The sequence below is a fragment of the Ranitomeya imitator genome, chromosome 1 (assembly GCF_032444005.1).
Source record: "Ranitomeya imitator isolate aRanImi1 chromosome 1, aRanImi1.pri, whole genome shotgun sequence".
NCBI lineage: Eukaryota > Metazoa > Chordata > Amphibia > Anura > Dendrobatidae > Ranitomeya > Ranitomeya imitator.
Window position 1 is genome coordinate 1188193300 of NC_091282.1, and position 11849 is coordinate 1188205148.

An 11849-nucleotide genomic window follows, 5' to 3' on the forward strand; every position below is an offset into this window, starting at 1 on the left:
TGTCTCATTGAGACCATTCCACTGTCCCTGAGGTGTGACTTTCCTTTCTAATGATACGCAGCACCACCCTTGTTAGCGCTGCCCGTCTTTTGACATCATTGGTTAGCTGGCTGCGCCTGTGCGACTGCCCTGCTCGAAACAACGCCCCTCGGTGTCTTATTTTTTTGAACAGCGAGGGTGTGATTGATGGGCATGTGCAGTGCATATGTTTGCCTGTGTTCACTCATCTCCTTCCGCCTTCTTCAGACTGGGTGTCCTCATGGCCGCGGCAGGCGATAAGGGATCAGATGAGGCCGCCCAGTCTGAAGCAGGTGTAAGGACATGTGTGAGCGTCAAACATATTTACTGAACAAGGCCACGAATCCCATCCACGCAGTGTGATTTTTTGAAAACACACTGTGGGTCTGGGATTCATGTCCATCGCTAACCGTAACGGCCGACATTAAATGAGGTCAGAAGACAGGAAGCGCTCACAGCGCATGGCCAAGGGATCCCAATAGCGCAGACTCCTGTACAGCAAATAACAACGCTCAGGAATCTGCACACAGCAGCTAGGTGTAAATTTTGACACCTGTGCTGCATCTCCTTAAAAAGACTAGTAGTCACGCCTCCACTACTGTTTGACAGTATAATGGGCTAAATAGTGTACGTGTTTTATTCAGCGTGTGCAAGGAGCAAAATTAAATAGAGCAACCTTTGACTTGTGCATCATTAATGCTGTTCAAGGTGTGGCTCTTGTACCTTGCAACACCTGAGGGGGGGGGTTAAAGGTAACCTTTGAAATTGGTTCAACTAGGCTTCGGCCTACACTCTGCTCCTCTCCTCCTCCTGCTGACCCCGGGCTCAAACACCGCCAGTTTCTGCCCGGACATGCTAGCTGCACAGAGAAAAACACCAGCCAATGTGTTAGTGGGGTTCAGCACCGCCAGCTGTTCCCCTGCTGTGTAGCTGGCAACGTGTCCTGCAAACGCCACGCAGGCACATGAACTGAAATTGAAGGGAGCCTGCCCCCCACCCCCCCAGGTGTTTCTATGTATAACAGCCACCTTGTACAGCAGTACTGCTGCATTTGTACAAGGTGGCTGACTTTTTCTCCTTGCACACATGGAACTCAAAACGTACAAAATGTGTCTCATTGAGACCATTCCACTGTCCCTGAGGTGTGACTTTCCTTTCTAATGATACGCAGCACCCCCTTGGTAGCGCTTCCCGTCTTCTGACATCATTGGTTGGCTTGTTGCGCCTGTGCGTCCGCCCTGCCTGAAACAATGCTCCTCGTTGTCTTATTTTGACTGCGAGGGTGTGATTGATGGGCACGAGCAGTGCATATCTTCACCTGTCTTAACTCATCTCCTTCCGCCTTCTTCAGACTGTGCAGCCTCATGGCCGCGGCATGCGAGAAGGGATCAGCAGAGGCCGCCCAGTCTGAAGCAGGTGTAAGGACGTGTGTGAGCGGCCAAAATATTTACTGCTCAAGGCCACGAATCACAGCACCGCAGTGTGACTTTATGAAAAGGCACTGTGGGTCTGGGATTTATGGCCATCGTTAACCGCACCGGCCAACATGAAATGAGGTCATAAGACGGGCAGCTCTAACAGGGCATTGCCAAGGGATAACACAAGAGCGCAGACTCCTGTACAGCAAATAACGCTCAGGAAGCTGCGCCAAGCACCAAGGCGTTATTTGGGACACCTGTGCTGCGTCTCCTTAAAAAGCCAAGTCACGCATCCACTACAGTTTGACTGTAGAATGGGCTAAATTGTGTACGTCTTTCATTCAGCGTGTGCAAGTAGACAAATTAATAGAGCAACCTTTCACTTGTGCAGCATTAATACTGCACAAGGTGTGTCTCTTGTACTTTGTAACACCTGAGGGGGGGTTAAAGGTTTCCTTTGAAATTGGTTCAAATAGGCTTCGGCCTACACTCTGCTCCTCTACTCCTCCTCCTGCTTCAACACGGGCTCTAACATCGCTAATTTTTGACCGCAAGTGCTAGCTGCACAGAGAAAAACACCCGCCATTGTGTTAGTGGGGTTCAGCAACGCCAGCTGTTCCCCCACTGTGTAGCCGGCAAAGTGTCCTGCAAACGCAACGCAGACACAAAGCTGCCTCCAGTGCAGGCTTCGGCCTACACTCTGCTCCCCCTGCTTACCCTTAGCTCCAACACCGCTAGTTGGGGCTCTAGGAAGACAATCTTTAATAGGCAACGCATCTGGGTTCCAGCACCGCCAGCTGGTTCTCGGCAGTGTTCTTGTCACAGGTACTCCCTCGTGCCAAGCCTGGTTTCAGCACCGCCAGCTGTTTCCGGGTTGTGTCAAGCTCACTGAGACGCCTATGCTTGCCCCGTCGTGGTGCGGTTGGGTTAGCCAACTCCAGGGTGCCTCCAGTTTAGGAGCTTCCTATGTGGGCTGCGTGAACTGGTAGTCAAGGCTGGTTCTGTAGTGCCAGTAGGCCCAGCTCCCCCTGTAGGACTGTTGGGGTTCGGTAACTGCGGCTGCCTCGCGGCCTAGCTGTTCTCTCCTCTCCTGTGGGCCTTGGGGTCCACCACCTGGTTCCAGCACCGTCAGCTGGTTCTCGGCAGTGTCTTTTGCTCTTGTACCTTCTGCTCCCCATCCTGGTTCCAGTACCGTCAGCTGGTTCCGGGCAGAGCCTTTGGCTTAGGTGCCTCCTTCTGGGTATCCAAGTTCCACCAACGTCAGGTGGTCCTTGGTAGTGCTTTCGGGCACGGGTACCTCCTGCTTAGTAACCGGGTTCCAGTAACGTCAGCTGGTCCTCGGTAGTTCCATTGGCTCTTGGACCTTCGGCTACCCATCTGGGTTCCAGTACCGTCAGCTGGTTCTCGGCAGTGTCTTTTTCTCTTGTACCTTCTGCTCCCCATCCTGGTTCCAGTACCGTCAGCTGGTTCCGGGCAGAGCCTTTGGCTTAGGTGCCTCCTTCTGGGTATCCGAGTTCCGCCAACGTCAGGCGGTCCTTGGTAGTGCTTTTTAGCACGGGTACCTCCTGCTTAGTAACCGGGTTCCAGTAACGTCAGCTGGTCCTCGGTAGTTCCATAGGCTCTTGAACCTTCGGGTAGCCATCCGAGTTCCAGTTCCATCAGCTAGTTCTTGGCATTTTCTCAGCCTTCTTGTACCTTCTGCTACATTTCCAAGTTGAAGACCCTAAAGTCGACGACCCGGAAGACCACCCCGATGACGACGACGACGACCCGGAAGACCACCCCGATGACGACGACGACGACGGCTGAGACGACGACGGCGGAGATGACGACACTGGAGACGACGACCCTGGAGACGACGACATGGAAGACCGAGAAGCAGAAGAACAAGAGGCTGCAGAACAAAGAGCAGAAGAACATTAAGCATAAGACTTAATATCAGAGCAAAAGATATTATCTAAATTATATGCAGAAGAAGACTAAGCAGTGTATGGGGGTGAGTCCGTTCCTCCTCGTGGTGCCCCTGGATAAAGCCTGATGCTGCAGGCCAAACTGAACGCGGACAAATGTAACTTTTGTGACTGGCAGAACGGAAGGTGTAATCTTCCAACTTTTATAGATAACAACTACGGGAATGCCTGTCACAAATGAGAATATGATGAAGAAGTAGAATAGGAAGAATAATAACAGTGGAATAAAAAGAATATGTAGAATAGGAAGAATAATAATAGTTGAATAAAATGAATATGAAGAATGTAATAAAAAAAAAAAATAGGTAGAAGATGAAGAAGATGAATAAGGTGAAGAAGAAGTTGATGTCAAAGATGCTGATGATGATGATGAAGATGAAAGTGTGGGAAAAGTAAAAAAAAAAAAAAGAAAAAAAAAAGAAGGGGAAGGGCGTGGAATAGTGAAACATCAATATCTGACAAAATAAAAAAAAATTTACATACTCAATATCTTTTTCACTCCGAACGTCTTAAAAAAAAAAACCATGCTATTCTATTTGATTGGGCTAAACCTCATTGCCTTTAATGTCTCCGCCACCTCCCACAATACATCCTACATTATTCTTAGTTGTTTTCCTTCATGTAGAATGAACCTACAAGGCATGAAAGGGTTTATTTTAATTCCGATATTTTGGTCCCATTGACTTGCATTGGGATCGGGTATCGGTATCGGCGATATCCGATATTTTTTGAATATCGGCCGATCCTATCCGATACCGATACTTTCCGATATCGGAAGGTATCGCTCAACACTAATCATCATCTATACTCAGTACGGATGATTATAAAACACTAATTTCTTGCAAATTTCTACAAATAGATTGGTTCTGCACCAATCCATTGTGAATACTTGTCTCCTGAAATTTATTTCAATTACTGTAGAATTACACGGAATGTGTCACCAAAAATGTATTGATTCAATAGGTTTATGTTAAATGTATTTTTTATATATATATATATATATATATATATATATATATATATATATATATATATATATATATATATATATATATATATATATACATACACACATTTAAATTTTCAGATCACAATTAAAAAAAATAGAAAACTTTATATAAAAAAACAAACAAAAACAAAACACAATACAACTGAAATTTTGCAGTTTTCACACTGGCCAAAAGATTCAACTTCCTATTGCGTAAAGATGACTTTTCAGTAGTCTCATCTTCACAGACAGAATTACAATGTTAAATAACACAGATAACAGTGGATTAACCATTTAAAATAAATTATCGCAGCTTATCTCCTCCCACTCACTTCATAATTATTTTTATCCGAATTTGAGTATGCACAGATTACACACTATAAAAGGATTCTACACAAATTGATTGACACCGATGTCCACATGCTAAACAAAGGAGGAGTAGTCTAATATATTTTTATAATATAGCATCCAACAAAAACCTCTTAATTATATAAATATAATTTGGAGAGACACCCGCCATTGGAATGGGCACTCTTGACATACGGCTGCGCTACCTTTTGTCGGAGAGGCAGCTCCTCTGGGCTCTTTCCTGCAAACTCATCATCTTCATTATCATCGAGGAACAAGTTTGATGGTACGATCCCCTTGGCGTATTTTTTTGTAATTTCCACAAAGTCATCCAAAGCAATGTAGCTCTTAGCTGCACAAAAAGTAAAACCATAAAATAAAAGTAAAATAACAAATACATTACATGGCAAATGTAAAAATTCAGCTGTCTCCAACAGCCCCATTCTCTTAATCTAGTGGTGGAAGGAATATTCATCAGAACCCATGGAGCCAACATCGTAAGTTTAGCAATACCCATGGAGCCAATATCCCAAGTTTAGCAGAACCCATGGAGCCAATATCCCAAGTTTAGCAGTACCTATGGAGCCAACATCCTACGTTTAGCAATACCCATGGAGCCAACATCCCAAGTTTAGCAATACCCATGGAGCCTACATCCCAAATTTAGCAATACCCATGGAGCCTACATCCCAAGTTTAGCAATACCCATGGAGCCTACATCCCAAATTTAGCAATACCCATGGAGCCTACATCCCAAATTTAGCAATACCCATGGAGCCTACATCCCAAGATTAGCAGTATCTATGGAGCCAACATCCCACGTTTAGCAGTACACATGGAGCCAACATCCCAAGTTTAGCAGAACCTATGGAGCCAACATCCCAAGTTTAGCAGAACCTATGGAGCCAACATCCCAAGTTTAGCAGTACCCATGGAGCCAACATCCTAAGTTTAGCAATACTCATGGAGCCAACATCCTAAGTATAGCAGTACCCATGGAGCCAACATCCCAAGATTAGCAGAACCCACAAAGCCTACATCCCAAGCTTAGCAGTACCTATGGAGCCAACACCCCAAGTTTAGCAGAACCTATGGAGCCAACATCCCAAGTTTAGCAGTACCTATGGAGCCAACATCCCAAGTTTAGCAGTACCTATGGAGTCAACATCCCAAGTTTAGCAGAACCTATGGAGCCAACATCCCAAGTTTAGCAGAACCTATGGAGCCAACATCCCAAGTTTAGCAGAATCCATGAAGCCAACATCCCAAGTTTAGCAGTACCTATGGAGCCAACATCCCAAGTTTAGCAGTACCTATGGAGCCAACATCCCAAGTTTAGCAGTACCTATGGAGCCTATATTCCAAGTTTAGCAGTTCCCATGGCCAGAATTAGCCAAATTCCCACAAGTTGGATGTTTCAATGTTTAATCACAGTCTGTACGTGCACAATAACTGTTCAAAACAAACAGGAGTACAGTGTAGCCTTGGTGTAGCAAAACCGTTCAATACAATGTTGTTTTTTTTTTTTTTTTTGGGGGGGGGGGGGGAGGGGGGGGAGGGTGTTTATATCTATCCCAGTTTTCCCCTAGCTTTGGTAAAACTATAAATGTCAAGCAAGATAAGGGTCTACATAGATGGAAAATAGGGTCAGAAGATGCACTAAAATGTTTGGTCTCACCAAGTGTGCACCGAGTGTCTGTGCTTGTTTTGAACAGACTTCTTTTAAAGAAGTTCTCCAAACAAGTCTGTTTAGCAAATACTTAAGCTATATAATTATTTTAGTCAACAACGCATTTTACAGTTGTGAGCAAAGTTACTGTTCCTTTGTTACTCCTCCTGGAAATTTATGAATATATTGAAAATTGAGAGTCAATATTCTTCTCGTCAATGGATTATTACAGTTTGCGAAATATCTGATATGCCCAGTCACCAGCAAGGTACCCGACCGTGCGGTTAAATGACTTCCAACTAGCTACATAGAAGCCGATGGCCGTCATTTAAAGGGAATTTGGCAGCAGCATTTCTCCCACCAAGCTATTCATATGCACATAAAGACAAGTCCAGCAATACCTTTACATGGTTCCTTCCTTACTGATAAATCAGCTTTTGAATTGATATGCAAATTAGACTGAAGAGCTATGGTATATCTGAAGCCTTCGTCACTCCAGCTCTATTCCTCTCCTAGCGCCACCTCTTCACGCTTGTAGATGTGGACAGTTTTTCAGCCTTATTTGCATATGCATTCAAATGCTGATTTCTCAGTAATGGAGGAACACAATGGCAATGTAAAGTTATTGCTGGACTCTTTGAAAGAGCCACATGTGTACAAATAGTTTTGAGGGGTGAAATCCTGCTAATAGACTCCCTTTAAAAGTCCATTTACATAGGCTGACCAGACTTCCGAGATGCACAGAACAGTCACTAATAGATCGTTCTGTGCACGCACTTACTGTTCTCGGCAGCAGAAGTCCTGATTACACAGACGATGTGCTGCAGAGAATAATATTTAACCAAGCATAAAAAAATAATTTCATCTAACTAATGATAGTTTTGCTCGTTCAGAAGGCGATTGGCCGCCTGTTTACACTTTACTATTGTCAGGAAACTAGCATTCCTAGGGATGTTCGGTCCCAATAATCAACTAGTACTTTTGAGAAGTGGAAAGGAATGGACAGCCAATTTAATCAGCTGTCATGTGCCTTTAACAGCAGCGGGTGGATCAGAGTTCCACCCACGGCTGTTAACCAGTTAAAACCCGCTGTCAATCTCTGACAAAGCAACTTAACACATGCCAGCCGGAAGCGCATCATTTCAGCCACCCATTGGCGCCCCCCAAAATCATGTGGCAAGGCCACCCAATGGGCGACTGGGATAACATCTGCAGAAGGCCCCCGTGCATTTCCCCATTGCAAATAAAATAAACACATTTGGCATTGCCGTGTTCAGAAATGTCTTACCAAAATAAATTAATCAGAACGGAAAACAGTGTAAAAGAAAAAAAATGAATAGAAAACGCCGTATATCCGCCGAGTTTTTCAGAACGTGTTTTTTGTGCTGAAAATGCCCCCCTCGGCTTGTACATGAGTCATTGTCCCAGAGCAGGGAGTTAGAGACAGGAGCCGGCGGCTGTGGCTAAAGTCTGTGCCCGCTGCTAAAGATAAATGAATATTCACTGCACTGGCAGTGAATATTCATTTCTCTTATAGCGCGTACAGTGACAGCTGCAGCCGCCGGTTTCCAGCACACATCCTACTTTCTTTCCCTGCATGCCCTTGCTGCATCTCGTTCCGTGCCAGCAGCTCTTCCGGCCGAGCGATCACGTGTCCCGCACATTAAGGCAATGCATATTCACTCCACGCCTATGGACGCGGAGAGAGGTGAATATTCGTTACCTTAATGAGCAGAGGACACGTGATCGCTCAGCCGGAAGAGCTGCTGGCACGGAACGAGATGCAGCAAGGGCGCGCAGGAAGGTAAGTAGGATGTGTGCTGGAAACCGGCGGCTGCAGCTGTCACTGTACGCGCTATAAGAGAAATGAATATTTACTGCCAGTGCAGTGAATATTCATTTATCTTTAGCAGCGGGCACAGACTTTAGCCACAGCCGCCGGCTCCTGTCTCTAACTGCCTGCTCTGGGACAATGACTCATGTACAAGCCGAGGGGGGCATTTTCAGCACAAAAAACACGTTCTGAAAAACTCGGCGTATATACAGCATCTCCCGCTTACAGCCACCGTTCACCTCCCGGTTTATTGTTCCTCTGTTTCCTCTGTTAACTGGTGACCGTTTATCATTGTGGTTGCGAAGGAGCCTACTGTCATAATAACTTGTCTGTTTCATATTAACATCTACAAGTATTTGGCCAGATGGACTTTCTTTCCTACTACAATTTCACTTTTTCACCTGAACATAGGAAGATCTAACTGGTGTTTAACGTTATATTTTTTAGTCACATTTATGCATTTATCAAGCTTAAAAACTAAAGCTTTAAAAAAAAAAAAAAAAAAAAAAAAAAAAACACTCACAGCTCTAAAACATGGGGGGGGTCTTGATTGGAAAATCCCCCTCCGTAAACGCCATATGCTTTAAGAGAACACCACAGTTATTTTATTGCCAACTCCTTCATGACTGGCTATGATTTGCGCTTCTGTTTTTTTCCTTCCCTTCCCAGTGCCATCACTTTTTTTCCTGCATACATAGTTGTATGAGGTTTTGTTCTTTTTGGCGAGACACATTGTAATTTTGAATGATACCAGTAATTTTAAAACATAACAGGTACTGAAAAAAATTGAGGTAATATTTTATTTTTATTTAAAAAAAAAAAAAAAAAAAAAAAAAAAAGAGCGGTGAAATGGCAAAATTAAAAAGAGAGAAAAAAAAAATTACCTGGCAAAATGATTTCTCAGGCAAGTAGAATTACGATGATACCACACACACATATATTGATATTTCTGTGCATGTGCTGCCTCCAGCGGCCATTTTCTCGAAGTCTATCACAGTGAAAAACAATGGAAATTGCAGGGACGCTGCTGACATTTTGTGAAAGCCCGGGGCCCGCCGCAGCCTTGCACCGCTGAACACCCCCTCATCCCAGCCCGGGGCCGGCAGGATCGTCCCACTCCTGCAGCAGTGACCCTGCTCCACCACAGGCGCCCCTGGGTAAGCTACATTTGGATTATAAAGACGCACCCCCCATTTTCCTCCAAACATTTGGAGGAAAAAAAAACAATCAAAACGAAAGGTATTCCACAATTAGAGCTAGATATTCAGCAGAGGATCTAATTCCAACCAAGCTTTCTAGAAGCGTTCCCATTAGGTATTGATCAGAGAGTTCCTCTAAGGGGTGGGGGATGGAGAGAAGCCTCCTGGAAGCCGCAGTCCGACTAGTCTCCTGTGCGGCTCAGTCCCTGGCAGCTTTTAAAGTATGAAGACACAAAAGAGCACAGTGAGGTCAAAAATACTCTGTTGTAAAATAAATAAATAAATAAACAGTAATAAGCAAGTGCTAGTCAAAAGATGTAAAGAAAACAGGGTATTTAGTTGATACGTTTTTTTTTTTTGCAAAAAAATGTATACTAAGCTGCTCCACCAATCGTCAAGGTATACCCATATAGAGCAGTCCTATCTAATGTATATAATTCCTATCTGATGTATTTAAAACCTGATCATCTGTATAGTACCTGTATAAGAAGGGTTCAGAGAAGGTATATCCATGTGGACATGCAGGATGGAACAGCTTAAATGCTGTGGGTCATTTGCATGATCAGGTTTTAAATACATCAGATAGGGATTATATCCATTAGGTAGGACTGCTCTATAAGGGTATACCTTGACAATTGCTGGAGCAGCTTAGTATACATTTTTTTGCAAAAAAAAGTATCAACTAAATACCCTGTTTTCTTTACATCTTTTGACTAGCATTTGCTTTTTACTGTGATTTTTTTTTTTTTTACAACAGAGTATTTTTGACCTCACTGTGCTCTTTTGTGTCTTCAAGTTTTTTGGTGGTGTGAACAGGTTCCTACAGACTTGTTCAATGTGCAAGTAGCCCATGTGTTTTCAGCTTTTAAAGTATGTATCTCTCTAAGGACTCAGGATTTCAGAGTCATACATACTTGGCTGAAAACACTTTTCTTATACTTTACATTAAAAGCATTGCAATCAGTGATTGACAGAGGCATGTCAATGGTTAAATGGCAGCAATTAGTGCACAGCTCCGGTCACTGCTGTTACTGGAAAATGCTGGCTATGTGTCACAGGTACGATGCATGCGCCGCTCCTGAGCCCGCTCCATACACAGGCACCCGACATTATCACACGTCGTGAAGGAGTTAATGAAAAAGGTGGCAATACTCACATTCACTGCTAACCAAGCGTTCCAGTACCCGACGCTCCTTCTGGGCGGATTTTGGGATGGGTCCAGGCTGTTGCTCTCCATCTGCAAGATCAAAAGCAAATGAGAAATCATAAGTAACGGATGCCAATCAATTAATGCAACGTTCATCTACTACTAGACCTGGGAACTCCGGATCAAAAACGTCTAACTATTAAGTGGGTTTGAAATATGATCTTCAAATGGTGATCATGCTGAGCATTGTAGTACGTTCATTACAGGTTCAAGTTACGATTCTGGTATACTAACGCTTAAATAAAATAGTCAAGGAAGCAAGACAGCAACTCATTGACCTATAGTGTGTCCCGGGTAAATCGGGAATCACGATACCATCGAATACTGCATGTGGGCACAGTATCCGGTGGCTCGCTGCACCGCCATCCACCCTCATAAGCCACAGGACGCTCTAGGCCTAGATAAGGGCAAAGTCACTAGGAATCCTGAATTTGGCAACAGTCAACATAGGCTTCCAGACAAAGAAAAAACAAAAACTCATCTACACTCACTCTCCCCAGGTCCAGCGCTGCCTCCTCACCGCTGCCCGAGGTTTTGGTGAAATGCCTACAGAGTGGGTTACCGCTACAGCCAATCACTGGGCTCAGCAGCTTGTGTCTCCAAGGTGCTCAGTGATTGGCTGCAATTGCAAGGTCACCGCTGCAGCCTGTCAACAAAGACCAATCATGCCATAATAGTTCTGATTCGTTTCTTGCCCCCTCGCGGTGGTCTAAACTTATTTACCCCAACACCAGGGCAAGTCATCTCCGTCCTCCCCAAAATGCCGCCCGTGCTCCGCTGCTCTACACATACGCCACATGCACAGTAAGGCAGGGAGTATCTGCCATCTGCCCACACCACTTCATTAAAGGGTTAAACAAGTCTTATTTTCAGACCTTCGGCGTTAACCTGGCCGACGTTCTCCAGCAGCTCAGACACAGAAAGCTGCTTCTTCTTCTTAGGGTTCAGCCTCCAGTACATCACCAGGGCGGCCTTTCTGACGGCCCTCTCCAGATCCGTCTCCGTGGAGAGTTTATTCACCTCGCTCTCATTCTCATTCGTGATTCCTGGAAAATATAATTGTGGGGGGGACAGTGGAATATTGTTGTAGTGGTCCGTGTCCTACAGAGAGTGAGAAATGTCCTGCTTCTGACACCGTATTTCACTTTGCGAGAAGGAAGAAGAGCTGGCAGAAATGGAGAATTAAATTGCTCCCCAC

At 44.6% G+C, this 11849-nt stretch overlaps 1 protein-coding gene across 5 annotated transcripts in view; it reads right to left on the bottom strand.

The window, feature by feature from the left end:
- Nucleotides 1–11849, bottom strand: part of WFS1 (wolframin ER transmembrane glycoprotein) — a 54861-nt gene that overhangs the window by 15736 nt on the left and 27276 nt on the right. For all 5 annotated transcript variants that reach the window (XM_069744807.1, XM_069744808.1, XM_069744810.1 and 2 more), the window contains 3 exons: nucleotides 11527–11697; nucleotides 10601–10681; nucleotides 4949–5094 (listed from right to left, as the gene is read on the bottom strand). In XM_069744807.1, the coding sequence (XP_069600908.1) occupies nucleotides 4949–5094; nucleotides 10601–10681; nucleotides 11527–11697 (398 nt within the window). The remainder of the gene's footprint in view (nucleotides 1–4948; nucleotides 5095–10600; nucleotides 10682–11526; nucleotides 11698–11849) is intronic.